The following is a 22,633-nucleotide window of genomic DNA, read 5'->3' as shown; positions in this document are numbered from 1 at the left end:
TTTTCAAACAAGTACAGGAAGAAGAAGTAAAGAAATCTCTACGAATAATAAAGAGGAAATGTGTGTGTATATTTATCTGTGTTCTACACAGCCAAAAGGTCTATATGACTGTTTGACTGAGCTTCCAAACTTGCAGCATACAAAATTTGAAAAGTAGAGATATGTATCACGGAGCGATCTTTTCTTTTTGAAATAGTAATTCTTTTTATTTATTATTTTTTTAAAATCTAGTTAATTTTACTAGTGTAAACTATATATTCGTAATTATAAAAAGGGGTAGTTTGGAATATAACGTTGAAATGTTGGAGAATCCCGCGTGTCTATTTGAAATTTAATATAATCTAGGGCATCTTTCAAACTAGGCAAGATGTCAAAAATTTATGTCCCTAGTTGATCGGGGAGGTCTTACCATTTTAATCCTAACGCCTTATTCCTTAATGTTCTGTTAATATCCTCTAAAATTTGTTGAATAATTGAAACTGCATACCTTTTTCATTAATCAGTATTTAATACTTTATTATTCTAATCTTTGTGTTTGAATCCAGATAAAAGAGGGTTGCTGAGAACTACTTTCAGGCGTTGAAAATTTTTAAAATACTTGATCTTAGACATTTGTACTGCTTGAAGGAGAAATTTATTCTTCTTTTAACCTCAAGAGAAGAGCCAACAAATTTCGCATTCATGAAATTCTTTCAGTATGAGGAATGAAATGTTGCCACCCTATTTTCACCTGAAGGACTAGAGGAGAATGTTGCATATCCTTTCAGCTCATCTTTTTCAATGGAATAATAAATATGTCTGGGTGGATTCCCTATGCAGTTTTTTGCGTCTGTATTCTTGCTGTTTTTTCCATTTGCAGTGGAAACTTGTTTATTGGAGCTGCATGCCTGCGCAATCTTTATCAATTATTTCAAAAAATCTAAAAATCGGTATAACTAAAATTAGTAATTAGCTCGTCTTTTTCACTTTCTAACTTTTCTTTTCTACTTTCTAACTTTTCTTTTCTCTTCAAAAGAGCCACAGTGAATTTTTTGAGGCGATTCCTGTTTCGCAATCGCAGGATTCTTGGTACGAAACCCGATTTCCCCAGAAAACGGCATGTGAGTGTAATGTACTTTAAATCCGTCGAGGTCAAATGTCCTCCCATTGGTAGGAATAGGAAATTAAAGAGAAAGTGACGACAAAGGTTTCGTCCTCATCATCTGACAATGGTTCAGAATTGAAATACCTTCATAATAACCAACACATTGCTACGAGATGAAATATAAATGTAATTAAACTAATACCTCCTCTCTACCCTCAAAAGAATCCAGCTTGAAAGTTCTTCTCGAGGGAAATGCCAATTCAAATTTCATTATCGTCATCTACCCATGGTTCAAAATTACGAAGTCCATCCCAATATACCCTTTGTGTTTCAAAATCTAAGGTTAATATCACTAAACTCTTATTGGGCAACAACAACTCTCTCGCACCGGTACCGGATAAGTGAGTTTTTCAGTTAATTGAATGTATTTCTTATTGTTAACTTATGTGTTATATGAAATTTAAAAGAGAATAAGGTTATGAATCTGTGCTCTGAGTTGTTTGTGGTCTTGTTTTAACTGATGCTGTTTTGCTAGTGCGAAGAACGTAGTTTGTTTAAAAATTTTGTACATTATTCTGTTTAGGTTCTTAATTCATTTTTCTAGTGGAGTATTTTTGTTTGCTACCTTGCCATATTAGGGATTTCAAGTTAACTGTTCATTTTCTGTTAGTTTTACATTTTCTCTTTGTATTTTTAGTTAAATTTATTGTATTTTAAATACTAATCAGTTGTTTAATATTGCTGATCAGTATACTATATCTTCTGTTCTTTGAGCGTTGTGTTTGTTTTCATTCTATAATTTATTTAAATTTTGATTTATATCTCTTCACTCCAGACTAGGCTTATTTATTAATTAATTTATTTTAGTCAAACGTTTTATAGTATATACTCATATTCTGATTCATTATTGCTCATATTCTGACGATGATCCTAAACCTTTTGATAAATAATGTTCTTCTTCCTCTGGATCTTCAAGGTTTTACACCCTTTCGGGTAGGCGGATTCTCGTGGGGTAGACCAAGATTAAAGGTTCAAATCTCCTTTATATTCTTTCCTTCGCTTAATCTCTGAAGTTTCGGATTTAAAGTTTTCTCCTGAAAGGTACTGGTATTTTTAGATTATGAGTTAGATTATCTTGTTGGTAGGATAGAATTAACACACAGTTCAGTAATTTGTATTTAATTTCATATTATAGTGCAGAAATATCTTAGTTTGGACCTCTTTCTTTTGACCTATTGCGCCCAAATTTTCATAAATAGAAAAACATGTCGTAATTTTGAATATATATAATACAAAAAATAAAGGGGTGGACACTTCCTTTCGTTTTTCGTTTCGTTTCTCGACATTTTGAGCCATTGAATTCGATGTTGTTATGAGCACATATTTTTCTCTGGATTTCTCTGAGCGAGGGTACTTCATTTCTAATATACAGTAAATTGTTGATTAACCTGTCCAAGTCCTCATTTTATTTATTTATTGCGGCAAACGTTGATAAAAAGCATCAATCGCAAAAAAAAGAGAACTTTTTACACACACAAAAAATACGAATTAATTTTTTATGTAAAATAATTATAAATTGATTATCCGCCCTGAGACACACGAAAAAAATGAATGACCGGACCGCCGCGACAGCAACACTGTTGGGAACTATGAATCCTAAGGACTATCACCGGCCACAGTACAACCCTTCCGTTGGGAAGTATGTCCGTCATCGATAGGAGGTAGCCAACCCCCACCATTTATGTATCCACCAGGGTGGCGAGAACCAACTACCATACCGCAAGTTTCTCGTCCTCATTTCTGAGATGCCCCCGGTGGAATTTAATGTAAAATAAACCAACAGATTTGTGAATACAAAAATCTACCATTTATTAAATCTTGTTTGTAATTACAGCACCATCCATTATAAAGAAAAAGTATTCAAAATGTTTATTTCATATTAATAAATTATAATTCTGCGCATTACCAATCGGTGTCAAACCACCCGCAGATAATTGAGAATTTACCATTTACCATTCCATGTCATGATCACTGATCATTTGGCCTGAATACAACGTTTGTTAAAAAAAAATAAGACAAGAAAAAAAAATTAAACGTCTCGAAGATGGAATTTTTTTTCTTTTGTTGCACTGGAGCTGAAGAATACATTATAAGGAAAGGAAAGTATTAATTCCGACTAATCAAATCACATACTTTATCGCATACATACTTTTCCAGCATGTCTCTTTTCTAAACTGCCACTTCCCATTCCAGTAAACCTAATAATACACAACAGGTCCTTAAAATGCTCAAATCAAGAGGTATCTTCTCGCTCGCCAACTAAATAAAAAAAAAAAAAGCCAAAAAGCGCAGTGATGCTGTTAATGAAATTCGCTAATTGAAGAAATGAGAAGCCAGCGGCCCGTGTCCCAATTGTGTTCTGGCAGAAAAAGGAAATGAGGCAGACGATGTGATTGCGGCACATCAGTCACAAGAAGCGGCCCCAATATCGTGGCTCGTTGCTCCGCCGCTTGTATTAAGTTGGGAAATTATTTATTTAATGATACCCGGGTGTTGTGCTTGTAGCGTAGGAGCTTTTATCCTCATTGTTCTATTAGGAGGAGTGGTAAAAAAAATACCTGAAAAAACGAAATGTCGTCATTCTTCATCCAGAACTAAATAGTTCCAGAGAGACGTGATTCGAATGTTCTGCTACTGAGTGGCGCTTTTTTTTTTCTGCCACTGTGGGGTAGTTGTTAATATTTATTTAATATACGACATGATTTGATTGTCATATTTGTTTAAGATGTCATAATGTTGTTTTTGTTTCCTTGAAGTTAGACTAGCGAAAGTGCTGTAGTGATACCGATATTGTATCTTGAAGCATTTGAATTCTATCCCTTTGGAGAATCTTATATGTGAACAGTTAGTTATCTGTTTATTTTAAATTAGCGGGTGTAGTCTCCCTAAAACTTTCTCGCATACTCTCTAATAAAGGTGTTAACCCAGAGAATGTCTCGGATAGAGGCGTACAATATATATGAAATATTAACCTTTAGCATGAATTTAGCATTTTTACTGAATCGGGCGTATGATCAAGTTTTTTGCCCTTAATCCTAGTTAACAATATTCCGAAAGCGAATTTGTATTTTGGATGCGTTTTCTTCAACCGATTGAAACAAATCTTTGTACACAAAACTGCACTTGTAGTCATAAAATCACATACCAAATTAGATATATTTAAGCCTTTACATTTTTAAATTAGCGCGTTTACGTATTTCTAAATGGACAGACAGATGGCAAAACCTTTAGAATCGAATTTTGCTCAAAATTCTATAGCTATGTAACGAACTATGTTAACACAATGTAACGAATTTTAAATGTCTAGTCCTTTCCGTTTTGTTATTATCTTCTTAATTCATATTCGAACAACCGGACAGACAGGCAGACTACCTCTGAGCGGAGTTTGCTCAAAATTTGATAGAAATCAGCAACTTTGGTATAAATATGGGATGGATGGAATTTTGTATAGCAAATTTCGTCCTTCCAGATGTCCCTAATATGATTAAACTATATTTAACCCAATAGATCTAATGGGTTAAACGAGTTCGGAAGCTACTTTATACTCCTTAGGTTTGCATTGTTTTTAAGAACATTGTTTAAGATTTTTTTTTTAAAATATTACGACACTTTCTCAAAGATATTTCACCCCTGTGTTTATACCAGAAAAAAATTTACTGTGATTATACAACTACAAAAGAAAATTAATTTTAAATAGCTTTTAAAAAGCTAATTTTACTGAAATCATTTAATTCAAAACATTTTTTTAAATTCTTTTTGGTTACAGCCTTTTAAGAATTTAGAATAAAGGAAATTTCACCCTTTGAATTTCCTCCTTAAAATTTTTCTAAGCACCCCCAACTAAGGCACGACCATCAATTAAAGAAACCTTCTCCTGGAAAATCCTACAGTTGAGGGCGAACTTAAAAAGTCAGCTGTTTTCCTTCGCAGCTCCAGGCCCTGGCAACCCTGTCTGGAGGGCGTTACCGAAATGATTAACGCGTTCGAATAACTTCCGAAGCGTAACTGCGAATTGTTCCGATTCTAATTGCCTTTAAAAAGGACTAAAAAGCGGGAGATTAAAAATGAATGGGAGTCGTCGTGAGTTATATCTCTCTGACACAACGGCATCGCCTGCGCTGTCCATTTGCCATCATCCATTCTCATTCGAAAACGCATTATTAGTAATTTTTATTTGAATAGGTGACCATTACACTTGTACATTTGGATCATAAATTCAGTTCTACGCGCGCGGTGTGTGTGCCCACTTTGGGTGGCTGAGGTTCGTATGAGTTTTCATGCCTCGACGCTAATGACTTTATTGTTTTGAAAATTGGATTTATAACTATAAATCAAATGTGGCTTTCGGTTTTTTTTTTTTTTTTTTTTTTTTTGATGTTTGGAGAAAAAGATACGGATTGCTTATTTGGAAACTTTATGCGGTCATTAATATTGGAACGTAATTTTATTCAAAAACCGATTTATTTATTTCGATATAATTAGTTTTGTGACGGAGCTATTGTCAAGCCATTTGCTTATCATTTATATGTAATTTTTCCCCCCTGTCTGGTAACACTGTTGTCATCCATGATTGTATTCGGAGGCGTATGTAGTCATTTTGCTTCCATAGGCAATGGATTATGAAGATCTTCTTATAATAAATTGTTCGATTTAACTTGACATTTCAACACATTTTTTTTAAAGTAAACGAATACATTAAAGACTTATTTTTAAGGTTTTTTTTTTTTTATTTTACGAATTTTGTAAAAATATTTAGTTTTTAGCTTCTCGTAAATGAAATATAGAGGAAGTACTGCAATCGTTAAAAAAAAATTCGAATACGAGATTGTGAAGAATTTTCACGTTTTAGATCTCTGAGTCAAAAAATACATTTTTGGTATTATATCTTAGCCAGATAGTCGGTCTTTCTGCTTATTAAATGTGTTGCTCAAAAAATGCCTTGAACTAGACGGCTGAAATTTGGTATATGTCATTACGACCACATTTGTAGACTATCAAATTTTGAACGAAATCCATTTATAGGAAGTCTGTCCTTTTCGTTGTTCCAGTAGAAGTAACCTTGACAACTATTAAACGCAAAGAGCTATGTAAATAAAATTTTGCATACAAATTTAGTATCTAAAACATAGATTCTTACAAAGTTTTGAAACAAATTCATCAATTGATTGACCGTCTATCGGTCTGTACTTTCGTATGTATGCAAACGTAAAAACTCATGAAAACAATGACTTAAATCAATAAAATTTTGTATGTTATATTGTGACTACAACTGTCGTTTTAAGTCTGAATTTTGGTGTCAATCGGCCAGCAAAAAAAGACATCCAAAATGCATATTCTAACAATCGATTCAATACAAGTACTAGATTCGCACCAAAGATCTATGTTTCGTTGCCACCGTTCACCATGCAATTTACCCAAGATCCAAAATTTTATGCTGTGGAAGAAGGAAGATAATATCTTAATTGGATAGCATGCGAGCAAGTTACGTGGAGACACTCCCTCTCATTATTTATTTACTTTGACTCATGACTACCATAGCATTCACGATTAATCATAATTACATTTAAGATACATTTTTTATAAATAATGTAATGACTGTGTAGATATAATCAAACAGATAAGAACCTGGCGAATTATATTTAAAGTTTTAATATTATTCCAATATTTTATAACTCATAGAATTTATAATTTTTATAGATATATTTATTTTTTTAACTAAGTTACTAGCATTTTTAACCTATCTCCCTGCTCCTCCTCCTTTCTATTCTCTATATCGGCGGCCCTAGGCAAACTAGCAGCCTAGACAGAAATCCGTCATTGATTCTTTTATATCTGCGCATACGACGGCTTTTCCTTAACTATGGTGTTTTGGCGACAAACTTTAGTGCTTTTATGCCAGTTTTTTAAGTATAATTGAGAGACATTATATATTTATATAATTTATTTAGTTGGTTACTAGACTAATAATACATTTTTTAATCTGCCTTTGCCGATCTTCAGATTTTAGGCATTAGGCATCTGCCTAGATGAAAATCCATCACTGTAATCGATTTGCCATTCACTTCTTGATGTACTAGAATTCTGAAATTTTACGCACTTATGTATTCTCAATTACCAATTAATCATTCATTAAATTTTGATTCTTTACTAGTAATATTACTTAATTGGGGCTTAGAAAAACAATAAGACTCAACATACGTAGAAAATAATTAAAATAAAAAAATGCTGTTTTAAATACTAACAAAAGTGTGTTTTTAACATCTTTTTTAATTAAATTCCTTTCACTTGTTATATTTATGTACGACTGTATGTAACAAATTTTTTCACACAGGTTGGCTGGAACCCCTTCTTCATCGCATCTATCAAGACCCCACCAATGTGGTGTGCCCCGTTATTGATGTCATCAGCGACGACACCTTCCAGTACCACTACCGGGACTCAAGGGGACTAAATGTCGGTGGGTTCGACTGGAATCTTCAGTTCAATTGGCATCCTGTTCCCGATCGAGAAAATAAACGACGAAAGCACACTTGGCTGCCTGTGCAGTAAGTGCAATATGATAATTTTATCAAGTTTGACTTGCCCTTGGGTATGATTTTGATATTCATTTTTTTATGCAGATCTCGGAAGATTTCTGCGAACTTTTACGGTATCGCTATTTTTAAATCCATTGATTTCTGGTATTAGATATAGCTGGCTTAAGGTTCTTGGCCGTTTTATCGTAATTGATAGTTATATCTCTGAAATCGAATTTCGTGTAATGGCCGTGAAATTTGATTATAATCAGGACATGGAGAAAAATATGCTTTAAATTTCAAATAAATTCCAAAAACAAATGGAACTCAAGTATTATTTATGAGGTGGAAGTTCGAATTTTATAGCTGCAAAAAAAATGTTATTTTAAATATGCTGATCTTAACCATTTGTACTTTCTTGCATACAAAGTTTGTTAAGAAAAAACGTTATCGTCAGAAAATTTGATATCAAAACTTTAATGAATTTCAGTGTTTCAGAGTTCCCCCAAGTCCGAAAGGTATATATTTGAAATTATTATTCTATCTATCGGATGGTCCGTCTGTCTGTTAACACGAGAACCAAAAAGCATTGAATTGGAGCAAGGAAATTCGATTATCTGATCTTAACACAAAATCTGTAGATATCTGTAAAAATTTGAACAAAATTCATCGAAGGGAAATCTATATTAACTGTTTGGATATATAGACAGTTACAGAACAACGGAATAAATCATTAATATGTTCTTTTTCAAATTTTAAAAATATGTTGAAATCTGATAACAACGGGATTAAAAGAAGAGCCTCGAAACTTAATTGTTTAAGGCAGCAAAATGTTTAAATCGCCACTACAGCTTGACAATCCATTCGGGAAATAAGTTGTTGTGTAAATATCAATATTAAATCTCGAAATTTTTTCCAAATTTCTTTAAAAACAGAAATGAAAATCTTTGAAGGAAATTAAAATTTCACAATTATGAGGTAATTTTGCTCCGTTCTTCATATTGCGATTGCGGAAAGTCATGCAATGGCAATCCATCTCTTTTCAGAAGGTCATTGTAAATGTTTAGCAGTAACTCCAACAATTACTTTCATAAACATTCATTCAATTAAAAAAAAAAAACTTCCCTTGAATAACTGTTTGTTATCATTCGAAGAAATGGATGTCAAATGTTGCTAAAAAAATTATTTTAACCTGTAATCTCGTATATTAATGGCCATTCCTATGTTTTTAAACAATTTCTCTGAAAAACGCAACCAATGAGAATCTGGGAAAGAGTACGAATATATTTGCGGTAAAGTTTTTGATCTTATCTTGGCTCTTGATTTTTAAATAAGTGCTGTGATTTTTTTTTTTGATTTTTTTTTTTTTTACTGTCTTTATTACATATTGGGTAAACCCATTTCACTCATTAGCATTCGGATGCAATTGTGTCATCGGGAAACAACTCGTCAATATGAATTGTAACTGTTTATTTTTTTATTCATTTATTTTTTGAAAAATATATCTGAAAATATTCTAATACTGCAAATTTATAGAATTTTGCTGTTATAAATAATTTATTGCATAAAAGATTAGAATTGTTTTACTTTCGCAAACTGCACACATCTTAGTGAAAACAAAATTCTTGACAGGAAGGACTGCACGCATTTCCTCTTTGAAGAAACAGGCAATTCATTAAAGAATGACAAACTTTTAACTAACTGTAATCGTCGCTAACATCTCATCAAATCCGCTTTTAGCATTTTAATTCTGCTTTCTGAAAATAATATCTGCGCTAAGAAGAAAACTTCTCGAATTATTTGAAAGACGCTTGAGGTTTTAATGATGGATTGTATTTTTCATATGATTTTTCTGTTATTGATATTGGAACTAGAAACTATTCTGTTAAAGTGAAACTCATTTTATAACTTTTCTTTTCTTTTTTATATAACTTTCAGAATTTGTATAACTTTTATGCTTTTATCAATTAGCAGATTTCCAACCAGAAAGACTAGGCAGTTGTCCAAGATCACTAAACTGAGATTGGTCCCAGACAACTGGACCAAGAAAATATTAGCCTAATTGATAGCTAAATATATTTTTAAAACATTACATATGAATTATAAAATAATACGATAATGTTTAGGATTATAAAAGATTAATTATATCAAGCTCAGTGGTGAGGCTTTCATTACTCTCCCTTTATTATAGTATTTATAAAAACTGAAAGTCTGTTTGAATTATATTAGATAGAAACATGCTTGACATAGTCATAATCAATAAAACGTATATTTCTACAAAGCTGCAGAAATAAAAAAAAAAATTTAACCTAAATAAATGTTAATTTAAATAAAAAGATGTTAAAATTGGGAACAAAATTAGACATTTTTATTAAAAAGGGGCCTTATAATCCTGTTGGTGCAGAAATGTAGAAATACACTATGCCTCCCAGGTGTCGCCCTCCTCATCTGACTAAGGTTTAAAATTATGAGGTCTACTCCAGAACAATCCACTTGTACAAAAAATAATTTGAATTTCAGCAAAAAGGGAAATAAAAGTGCAATAAGCATATTCTTATTTTGTCTTCACGGCGTCCTCCCCTTCTACCCACAAACTGTTGTCCAGATTATTTTTATTATATTTCTGTATCACCGTGCTTCCCATCGTTACTCCACTAGTGAAGACTGGAAAGTGCCTTTAATAAATCTTGTACAATTTACAAGATTCTGAGCCACATTATCGGTTGCTATCATCCTTATATAATTTTGAATTGAAACTATAATGAAGCAAATAAAATTGTATTGCCAACAAATGAAGATATTTCGGCTGTTTTCCGAAACTATTATTATTAAATGCCGAAGAAAATGGTCATTTATAAAGTATATTTCATTCACTGGGTTGATAATTTCTCTGTTTTTAAAATTTTCCTGTGATTAACATTAATATTAAAACGCATATTGTAAAAGGTAAACTGAATATTTTTTTAATTTTCAGATCACCAACTATGGCTGGAGGTTTGTTTTCAATCGATAAGAAATTCTTCGAAAAACTTGGAACGTACGACAGCGGATTTGACATTTGGGGCGGTGAAAATTTAGAGCTTTCTTTTAAGGTGCATGCTCGTTTTTTCTTTTTTCCATAGTTTTGTTACTGTTAACATTACTGTTAACAGCGCAATTCCGTTTTGATATCAAAACCACATGATCGAACTAAGTGCTCATATCATTTAATTGCTCCTTGTTTTACTCTGTTAGTGCGTCACGTGAGAAACACAAAATAGATATAAAGATTTATAAATTGACGTGTATAGCTTGATGCCTATCATTTGATCATATCCCCATTATGTTAGTAGTTGTTATTGCTACAAATGATACTCCATTTCATAACATATCGAAGTTTGAACATCTGTAATTAGTTATTAATTTCAATGAATTTGAAAGTTAGATATTATATGTTAAAAGATATTATAAATTATTCTGCCAGATTTTTACCTGGACTAATGTTTGAGGAACTGATCTCAAATTTATGAGCTCCAATGAAATCTGCATTTTATTGATTGCAAAAACAGTTAACGAATAGCTTCAATTGTTTGAATTATTTTACGCTAATTATCGCATTAAAATGGTGGAGAATTAATAAACTATTTAGATTGTTTATTGTAAAAAATCAGGTATTAGATTTAAAAAGAGAGATTAAATATTCATAATTTATACGTATATATAATTATATATAAAATGTGATCTGCATGTTTAGTTCATTAGATAGGTAAAGTAAGCAATTGACCATCAGCTTCACAGCTTACTGGGACTTCACAATTAGATATCAGTTTCTATCATGTTATTTTCAGAATATCTTAATTTTGCGCTTTCATTTAATTTACAATAGCTGTGAATTCAAACTCATTTTCTAATTAATAGCCTTTTCCAAATTTTATATAATGCTGTTTTTTAATCCTAAAAAAATATGATGCTTTATGATTTATAGATTCTTTGATCCTAATTTTAAATAGAATTTAAAGAATGTTAAAGTAGTTTAATTCAAAATTATTTTTAAATTTAAGTTTCAGTTTTTTAATACCTGAGATGTTGAAACCAGTTCTCTTGAAAAAGGTTCTTCAATTAAATATTTTATTTCCCTTTGACAATAGTCCACAAGGGGAGAAGGCACCTCGTAATTGAGGATGAGGAGCTTCCTTCATGGTGATTGGTTCTCTCCACTCCCTTGTGGTACACGAAAAGGTGGGGGTCTGGCTCCTCCCATCAATGACAGGACGTACTTCCTTATGGAAGGTTTGTACCGTGGTCGGTGACGGCCCTTAGGACTCAACTACAGTCCAGTCATTCAAGTGTTTCCATGTGCCTTCCGGCGGGTTGTTGTAGACAATTTGTGATTCCCTTTGCCAATATTTGTTGCTTAAGTTTTTATTTAGAGATTCTTCAGAAATCAATAAAAAAAATTATTCCGTTTTGGAGATAGAAAAAAAAAAAAATGAAACCCCATCACTTTCATTATCTAAGGGCCCCGAGAGGCTTAATCGACCCTGTTTCCAGGGTCCTATTTTATATAATAAGCAGAATAACTGGTAGTTCAGTTAGGGTCTGTTTATTCAAGGATATTTTCAAGGATATTCAAGGATAAAGAAGTGTGTATTTTCTTGATTAAAAAACAACAACTTGCATTGTAATATTAAAAAGTAACTTTGTGTAACTTTTAATAAAAAATACATTTTTTTTTTACAGACATGGATGTGTGGAGGAACCCTGGAAATCATCCCATGTTCTCATGTGGGTCATATCTTTAGGAAACGCAGCCCTTACAAGTGGAGAACAGGTGTCAATGTATTAAAGAGAAATTCCATTCGATTGGCTGAAGTGTGGTTGGACGAATACAAGAAGTATTATTACCAGCGAATTGGAAATGACTTGGTATTTAATTTCGTTCTTATTGTCAAATTGGTCATCTTTGGTTTTGGTGACTAGCTGGTTCACCAGAAATTTTGTATTAAATTTTTTTAAAGGGCACCAAGGTGCCTTTTTCTACCCTGTAAATATATTTAAGACAAATACCGTAGCTCTAGGAATGTTTTCTTATTTCTGTATATTATAATATGAATAGAATATTTTATTTACTAGGAATCTTATTTCACACACACACTTTTATTTGTATTAAAAATGGATGATAGTTTATGAAAATATTTAAATCTTAAAATGCCTATTATTTGTAGAACGAATTCTCAGATGTCAACATTTCACATTTTAAAAAGTGAACTTGCATTTGTTTTGCTTAGTAGGAATTAGTGAATAGTATAGTCTTTTATATTTAAAGATATTGGGATGAAAGTTTTGTTTTCGTCTCTTCATCTTCAAAACTATGCAAAAATACAACTTTTTAATCATTGAGTCTAACAAAAACACTTCTTTCCTATAAATTCAGGTACCAATATTTAGCTGCTAAAATCTTCCACTTCGAATGTCATTAACTTTAATGATCCCATAATTAAATAATAAAATAAAACCATGCTCATTTTATATGCTTCAGAATTTATAGCAAAATAAATTCATCTGATCAGCAAATTTTTTCAAGTGTGAATTTTTCTTGCATTTATTTTGTAATTATTGCAGCAGCATTTAGTATAGAAAAAGCATATTCATCATTTCTGAGTCACTGAAAAATTATAACATTTTACTTGGATATAGTGAACATGATAGGGGGGGGATCATTAATCTCCTTTACAGATTTATCATTTATAAATTGTTCTCAGCTATTATTTCTGAATTATTATTGGCTGATGAGTTTTTTTTTGTTTTGTTTATTTATTATATTTTGTACTGAAGTGAAAGAAATTGACTACCAGAAATGCAGAAATTTTATTATAAAAAATCTTTTATGCATTAAAATTTTCAAATGTCTTATCTAAAAATTAAATAAAATTATCAAAGTTGGTTTCAATTCTAAAAATTAATTTCATTAAATGTGACTGTTAATTTATGTTTACATTTTTCTCACATTTGTGATCACCATTTCAGGGTGATTATGGTGACATTACAGAAAGAAAAGACCTTCGAAAGAAACTGCAGTGCAAGAGCTTTAAGTGGTATTTGGATACTGTATACCCAGAACTCTTTGTCCCAGGAGATGCTGTAGCCTCAGGAGAGGTAATTTCTCAGGAGAATTTTAAATTTATTGTGTTCCTATCTTTTTTATTAATCTTTTATTATCTTTTGAATTATAAATATTTTTATAATTAAAATAACTTAAAAGAAAACTAAATATTTTTGTTGGTAAAAGAAAAAAAAATTTAAACCATTTTTTTTTTACATGACTTAACAAAAAAATTATGAAAATCATTATCACCAATAAATGAATGCAGGTTTTGAAGAAATATCATATAAACTATAGAAAACAACAAATTCTTAATTCATATTAATTAATGCATTAATTAACTCTTGCATGAGTGCTAATCTTGATGGAATTTTTGTAAGCAAATATATAGATTGCAAAAGTTGGAAATTGAATTTTATTTCAAGACCACCAAAAGAACATGGCGTTGTAGTGGGAAAATATTGGTTTCACAGTCCAATTTCACCAAATCTGGTTTTGATGGTTTGAAAGCTCAGATGGGAAAAGCGAAGTTGATTTCAGTGTCATCCAACTACAGTTCAAAGTTAGGTCCTACCTGAAATCAACATATTGTAGCTTTAAAATAGGCTATTGATATTTTTGCTACTTAACTGAATCAAGATTACCGGATTGCACTTTAATTGATTTTATTTTGTAAAGAGATTTACAATATGATTTTCATAACTCAATGTACTTTGAATACCACTGAAAAAAAATGTACCAAAAAAAGTACCAAATGTGACTTCTGTAAATCAATCGGTCCACATTAAGGTGACTGCCTGAATATTAATTATTTCAAATCTGCAATGCAAATATTTCAGATAATTGATAATTTTTTTATTTGTAATAATTGATATGAGGTGTAGCACTTAGATGTGTGTCCTTAATTCCATAAATAATATTTATACAAAGTGTCCATGCATGTATGTGGGCTACTTCATTTATAAATATAGTAAAGAAATACAAAAACTAACATATGATATATATTTTTCTAATTTTTAAAAATGAGAAAATATTTAAAATTTACTGGAAATTTTTTATGTATTAATTTTGTATCACTGATCTTTTGACCAGTTAAATTTTATATTGCTTTCTTGCTGCATTTTAAATTTTTTATGCTTATTATGTTTGTTGTTTAAATCTTGTGTTATTTTAGGCAGAATTTTTATATAAATGAAAATTTTGCACCAATAAGTTAAGAAGACATTGAAATTGAATATTATACAAAGTAAATTATGAGTTCTTAAAATTTATTGATATAACCAAAATTCCATTTAATTGTAAAAAAAATTCAATGCCAAGTTGATTGCATCATTAATCAATATAAATTTGAATTTTGAAACTAAATATATTATCTTCATATAAATTTGCTTTAATAATCAGTAATTGTTTTAAAAAATTTTTAAAAATAATGAACACTGTACTATGCTTGGCTTTGAATTATTATTATTTTTTTTAGTTTAATTAAAATCAAAAAGAATAATAATAAAATCTTTGAATATTATCTGTAAGCAATGTACTTTTTTCTTCATTCATGTATTTTAATGTTTTTATTACTTTAAAAATATGTATTTTTATTTAATTATTGATACATCTTGCAACAGGTGCAAATATATGAATTTAAATCCATGTAATCTTTCTAAAATCTAAAAGTGTTTGATATCACTCATTCAGTTTCTTGAACATTGTTTAAGAAATACTTTTTTTAAAAACTTAGATTTATCACAAAGCAAGAGACTTTCTTTTTAATAATGCTTTACTAATATCGGGATTTTTCTTCTTTGATAGTTTCTGTAATCTGTCACTTTACAAAAGTAAAAAAAAAAAAACTATTTATTTTTAGTTGCAAGAACAGTTTTTGTCATTCATTTTTGAAACTTTTAAAAATGAATTTAATCTCAAGCATTAGATAATGATGGCATATATGTATGCAACAACAGAAAATATATTGCTGGATTTTGGAAATGCAGCATGTTTTATATACTTTGCTTAAAGCCATTGTCTTTAAAGTAAGGTATTTTCTTTGAAAAAAACTAGTGACAGAAAAAAAAACTGACTGATTTTTACCTTTGAACCAGGTGCGAAACTTGGGTGGAGATGGTCGTAAGATGTGCCTCGACAGCCCAGCTAGAAAGAATAACTTGCATAAACCAATCGGGCTGTATCCTTGTCACGGACAAGGGGGCAACCAGGTGAGTCTGATCTTATTTGTGCCATCTTTACTTCTAAAACACTTTTTGTCTACAGCAACTTATAAGTATAGTTCTTCCAAAGATACTATGAAGTTCTAAGTGTTGAAGTCATTTGGCTGGTTTTCAAATGACATTGTGAAGTAATAGAACTTCTTTCTATTTGGGACTCTCTTTTGGATTTACGTTGTTTTTTCACACAATTTGTTCTTATATAATATTTCAATCATTTAGATATCAATCCAGATGTCTCATTCACTTTGAGAAAATTTATTCTGATGTGAAAATATCATGACATAAATTATAAAATACCTCATGAAATTTCTGGATTTTGATCGGATAACTCACTTATTTCCTGCTTTTAACTCTTATTGTTAAAAAAATGTCCAAATAATAATCGTTTTCTGTAATAAGGTTCTTTGTTTTTAATTCCATATCTTGGATGCAAAACTTTTTTGTAACTATTTGCAAACACATGTCGAAATAAACAAAGTTATAAAAAATCGTTTTCAATTTGGTTGATTTATTTAGATTATTCTATTTTTTTTTCTTTTTGAGAAACTGTTAACAGCATTTTGCATGACTTTTTCTTGGCTACATACAATTTTTTAAATATGTTTTTAACAAAGCACACCTTGCATTTCTAAAATGCTTTGAAATTGCATGTTGTGTTTCAGTGACTAAATAATGCTTCCAAATTTCGTTTTTAATTTTTCATTGGTTTTATTGGTTCTTCTGTAGTGGTTTTAGTAGTATCTAATGATACTATAGAATGGCAAATAATAATATTCACATAAATTATGAATTTCCCTTCAGCTCTTTTCCCTATCCTCGAATAATTAACTTATACTAACCTGCTATGTAACCATGTGATAAATCAATGAATAAAATTTCCAAACTACACAGATGGATAGATTTTTATAAAAGTGAAAACATAATGAATTGGATATCTGAAAAAATTCTTTGAATTGAATCCTTCGTTGCAAGATGGGTTGTGATGTGATGATCCTCATTATCTTGAGATGATAAGAAAACCAAAAAGACTTAAAAATTGTGGTGTGATTAAAATGTAGATTCGAAGTTTGGCTTCTAAAGACGAAGAGTGGTGTATTGAAAAATCGCCTTTTAAGCTTGGGGGCTATTTCAAAGCTCAAATGTGGGAATGCCTTCCTGGAAGAGACTATCAGGTACTATATTTTTTTATGAAAACAAATCAAAATTTACAATCAATTACAATCAAAATTTGTTAATTATACTGTATTATCCTTTTATGAGTGTTCACATAAATAGATCTTGCAGATAGATAAAAAAAAGATTTTAATCATGTAGCTGTTATATATGAGATAATACATTCTGATCAAAAGTAAAGTATTTTAAGTATAAGTAAGTACAGATTAAGTAAAGTACTTAATTCTTTTCGAATTAGACAGATATTTTTAACACACCAGATTTTTTTTTTCTTAAACCTTAAACTGCTATACCCGTAAATAATTTACTGTTTTATTCATCATTTAATTTATCTGTTTCTACTCTAATCAATCAATTGATTGATTGATTGTCTTGTTCTTCTGGAATATTTTTTCATTCCATTTGTGATGGATAATTTACTGGTGAAAGAAGACAAAAATAGTAACACCACAAGTAGTTGTGAGAAGTAGTAGTGTGTTCTATTCCTGTACACTTCACTGTTTCTTCTTCATAATGATAAAAAATTTTATACTAATCCATTTATTAAAGATTTTTTTAAGAATGGTTGCATTATCCTGATAAAAAAAAATTGCTTTCAGTATTTATGTAAAAGAATATTCTTGCATCAAAGATATGGACATTCATAACTTTTTTACCCTTTTCCAAGTAATCTACTGAATGTTGACCTGATGATCAACATTCAATAGATTACTTGGTATAATGAAGGTATAGATTTATTGGGCATCAATCTTGAGATGAAGACAGATCCTAAGTGTGTTTTTGTCACTTTCTAAGAGAAATGTCATGAAAGACATTCAGAAGAAATAAATATATTATGTTCCAAGTAGCATTTTTTCTTACTAAATCACTATAACAAATGGAGCAAAAAAAAAAAAAAAAAAATTGCATTTTGCCCCATACCATTTTGCCTCATTACACCACTTATCAGAAAATCAAGCTTGTTTTCGAATTCTATTATTGCCAACTCCATTTAGAACTGAGGGGGGAAGTATTCTGCAGTATTTAGTTTGAACAAATAAGATCTTGGAACAGAAGAATTCAAGTAAGGCTTTGCAGATTCATTACAGTGAATATACATGCTATTCAGTTGCAAATATATAAGTATCTTTGTTAATGTATAATTCTTATGAAGTAAAACTTAATTTTTTTTTTTTTTTACTTATCTCCAAAGGCACAGTCAGTATTCAGCGTTTCCTCAACTTATTCAATCACTATAATGGATAAACGTTATTTTTTGTTTTGTTTGTTTTGTTATTGTATATAAATGTTTTTTTATTGTATATAAATCTTTTATCAATGTACCAGTATAAATAAATGTTTTGACATATTCTCAATTTTTATGTAGCAGTTTTCAGAATTTTATTATTGTATAAGTTCATAAAATAGGAAATATTTATTATCTCTAAATAATATGAAAAATTTTAAGAATATCCAAGGAAGAATGTATATTTTGTGTAGTACTTTCTGTACAATACATGTCCTTTTTATTATATACGTTTTTTTATGCAATTATATCTTTGTAATAATATAAACCTTTTATAGTTGCCAAATACTTCTCGACTTAATATACTATAATATTAAATAAATTAATTTAATTGCAAAAAATCAAAATGAAAATTTTTATATTAAAATTTTAAAATATATGGTATTTGTTATTTTTACTGTTACAATAAAAAAACTGTTTTTTTAAAAAAGCATAAAATTTTATCTATATAAATCTAATATTGCAATCAAAAATATGTATCTGAATTAGGAGTGAATTAAATTAAAAAAAAATATTAATGACAATTTTGATTTTATTAAATTAAGCTGCAATTTTCTGTGGTTTAAAGCAGTGATATTCATACTATTCATGCTATTTTCTATAGTTCTGGATGCTGAGTCGAGATGGAGAAATCAGGCGTGATGAGGCCTGTCTTGATTATGCTGGAAAAGATGTCATACTTTATCCTTGTCATGGATCTAAAGGAAATCAGCTATGGATATACAATCCCAAAGTAAAGATTTATTTATTTTATTATTTATTGCTTATTTAACAACTTATGATAACATGTAATTTTAGATAAGTTTTTATTAGAATTAATTTGACATTAAAAACCTATGCAACTCAATTCTCTTTCTCCACAATATTTCAGTTCCTTATTTTAATAAAAGCTGCAGCATAATTGTTGAGACATTTACCAATCAAAAAATTTTATGATCATTTATTCTACAAACAACAATAATAATAAAAAAAATAAAACATAAAAATTGGTGGATCTTTTGATTACTGAAAACTTTGAAAGCATTCATAATTTTAATTGAAATTTTTTATATATTTTTTGAATAAAAGTAATACTTGTCAATTTTTTATTTTAGTAGCCACTTAATCTTTTCTTCACTAAACATATACTATAGTAAAAAAATTCTAAATTAAACTTCAAAAGTTTGATTCTCATATTTTCCTTTCATTGTGCAGTCAGTGTGCGAGCCATTGTGAAAATGCCATCGGCAAAAAACTTAGTTTAAATCATAACTTATTTTTAAAAAGTGAATTAAATTGCTTCCATAAAGATTCTATTTTAGGAATGGAGTGATATCTGAGATATGACTTTCACCATCTGAAAATGATTAAAAAATACAAAGTATATGCAAAATAGCATTTGTCAGGATATTAATCTACTTAAATGAAACATTGAGAAAGTTAATTGCATTCAATTTAATCTCATACAATGAAAATTACTCATAATATGTATCACAGTAATTTTTGGATTAAATCTTTTATGAGAGGAAAGAATATGTTGCTTTGTCAAAAATTACATGCTGGTTCAGGTAGCTGTTTTTTAACTTTTGTTGTTTAAAGTTGTTTCTTTAACTTTTCAATAGCTTCAAAAAAAAAAAATCGTATTAGAATGTAAAATTTTCTATTCAACTAAAGAAGAATTGCAAATATATATATAAAATATAGTATAGTATTCTTGCACATTGATGGATCCATCTGCTTTAGCCTTAAATCGTACTTTATCGAATCTATAATATGAATTTTCACCAAACTTTATTAACCATCATGCACTGTAATATACTTAATTCTTGAGGTCTTTAATTTAAAGATATTTTACTTTACAATAAAATGCTCTTCCTAAGAGAAAAAAAATGAACATTATTAATTAAATTAACCCCAAAATAATTATTCATAGAACTTGGAGATGCATTTAAACTGCAGATATTGGGACATTTGTGATAATTACTTCCATCTTTCAAATTTTCAACATTTATCAAAAAATAATTTAAATATTCATTTGTACTTTTCAAACTTCATTACAGTTATTAAATAATTATTATTAAATGAAATTTCTTTCATTTTTTGTTATGATGTTTCAATTTTGAGGTTGCTGTAAAATTTTTTAATAGGAATAGAGCTCAGCTCAGATTTAATTCCAATATTCCATTGTGGTTTATATTTACATAGTCAAGCACTTCTAAATTTATAAATTAATTCATGAAATTATTATAAAATAATCTTAATTGATTTTAGAAAATTCAGCCAACATGCAATTTTACAGTTCTAGGAAAAATAATGACAATAGAGTTTTATTAAAATATTGTTTTAAGCAAATCTAATGCAAGAACATTTTTATTTCCAGAATAAATCTCTTCAACATGGCAGTAGTGGCCAATGTCTTGAAATGAGTGAAGACAAAGAAAAGGTCTTGATGCAAGAATGTTCAGATGAGCCCCGGCAAAGGTGGGAGTTCCAGAACTATGATCCAGCCAAACTCAAGAAATCTTAGCAGATAAAAGATATCTGGTAATTTCCCAATATGAGACTAGAGGACCTTTCACCAAGCTGTTGGTATAGTTCCTGTCACACATCAGACTACTTTTTTTACAATTCTTATAGGCGAATATTTTGGGACAATGTTGATGAGGGTGAAGAACAATAATTTGAAATCATCATCTTTTTATTAAATTTTTGGTGATGGTTACAGATGTATTTGTGCTTTATATCAGTTATCATGTTACATTTTCATGAGCAGCTAAATATAGAAATGATTGAGATTACAAATTAAGGATTTGTGAAATAGTGATTCTGCCCTGTTAATAAAAGGATTGTGGGTTGAGCATGAACCAGTTGATTGGGTTTAGTTATTAAATCATAATTTGTGTATAATGGTTAATGCTTATTCCATGTGGGTTTAGTGTAAGTCATTTTTACTTGTAGAATACGTTAAAAACATCCATTTTTAAAAATAATTTATTACAAGTGTTTGCATGTCAAAAATCGTTTTATTTTTAAATCTGTTAACTGGTAAAGTGTTTAACTAAAATGGTATTTTGTTAGATTAATCATAATTAAATTTACACAAGTATAAAATTCAACTTCCATTATTTTGAAAACTGAATGTTATTGGATTTAAATAAATGGAAGTACTTATATTATATCAATTTATTTAAAAAACTGAAAATAATTTATTGTTGGACAAAAGCTGATATAACTTGATTTTATGATTGTTCAATTATATATGTGATATTAAGCATTAAATTTATAATTTCTATAAAAACATTTTATTCCAAATACACATTCCATACAAGTTTGTTGTAACTGTGATTTGTCTTCTAACGGAATAAAATGTTGATGCATGTGAACATCAAGTATTCGTTATTTTCTTTAATATTTAAAAATCCATTCATATTTGCATTTTTCTTAAATCTTCATTTAAATGTTTAATATTGAATGATTCTGCTGTAAACAGTATCATGACAATCAAATGTATATTGTAAGTGCCATTAATTTAATGTCCACTTGGCCTCTGTATACATGGTGGTACATTTGTATAAAAAAACCATTTTCTACGAAATAAAATTGATTTCATTTAAATTTGCATTATTTTTTAATTTTTATGTAAATATACTCTAAAAATCTTTAAAATTGAATATGAAATGACAAAGCATTTTGTGCTATAGATGATATATTGTTTAAAAAGTGTAAAAGCAAATGAAAGATTTTGTCATACATTTTGGATATTACAACAAGCAAATATATGTTTAATCTAAATAGATAAACTGTCTTATGAGGTTTTTTTAATAAATGGCCAGATATATTTGGTTTCATACTCCAAGATTGGAATTAAAAATGTGCAAATCTAACTTTTAACATTGAGTATTCAGATATTTTATCAATTCATAGAAAACAAATGATATTTTTAATCTTGCATGAAATAACTCCTAATTGATTAATATGCGAGTTTTTGCTAAATTTGAAAGAAGTGAAAATCATTAAATATTGAACTAGTCACTACTTCTTGCTTTATTTATACCATTTGATGTTCTTACACAGTTTTCTATTCATTTATATATATAATTTGAAAATTGTTTGGAGGAAAGGTCATAAATGATAATGATATTGCAATTCCCAATATAAAAAATACATGGATGTATTGTGTATATCATAAAATATGCATTAAATGAAGACGAAAGTGGATTTTCACAATATTGG

The 22,633-nt window shown here is 29.4% G+C and overlaps 1 protein-coding gene across 3 annotated transcripts in view; it reads left to right on the top strand.

Annotated features, from left to right (window-relative positions):
• Window positions 1-22,015, top strand: part of LOC129988011 (putative polypeptide N-acetylgalactosaminyltransferase 9) — a 180,328-nt gene extending 158,313 nt beyond the window's left edge. For all 3 annotated transcript variants that reach the window (XM_056096078.1, XM_056096079.1, XM_056096080.1), the window contains 7 exons: window positions 7,476-7,689; window positions 10,634-10,751; window positions 12,379-12,564; window positions 13,666-13,794; window positions 15,838-15,951; window positions 19,026-19,154; window positions 20,781-22,015. In XM_056096078.1, coding sequence (XP_055952053.1) covers window positions 7,476-7,689; window positions 10,634-10,751; window positions 12,379-12,564; window positions 13,666-13,794; window positions 15,838-15,951; window positions 19,026-19,154; window positions 20,781-20,927 — 1,037 coding nt within the window. In that variant the 3' untranslated portion in view covers window positions 20,928-22,015. The remainder of the gene's footprint in view (window positions 1-7,475; window positions 7,690-10,633; window positions 10,752-12,378; window positions 12,565-13,665; window positions 13,795-15,837; window positions 15,952-19,025; window positions 19,155-20,780) is intronic.
• Window positions 22,016-22,633: the final 618 nt, after the last annotated feature.

The sequence above is a fragment of the Argiope bruennichi genome, chromosome 10 (genome assembly GCF_947563725.1).
Source record: "Argiope bruennichi chromosome 10, qqArgBrue1.1, whole genome shotgun sequence".
Taxonomy (NCBI): Eukaryota; Metazoa; Arthropoda; class Arachnida; order Araneae; family Araneidae; genus Argiope; species Argiope bruennichi.
This window is presented reverse-complemented; position numbering and strand designations above follow the sequence as displayed.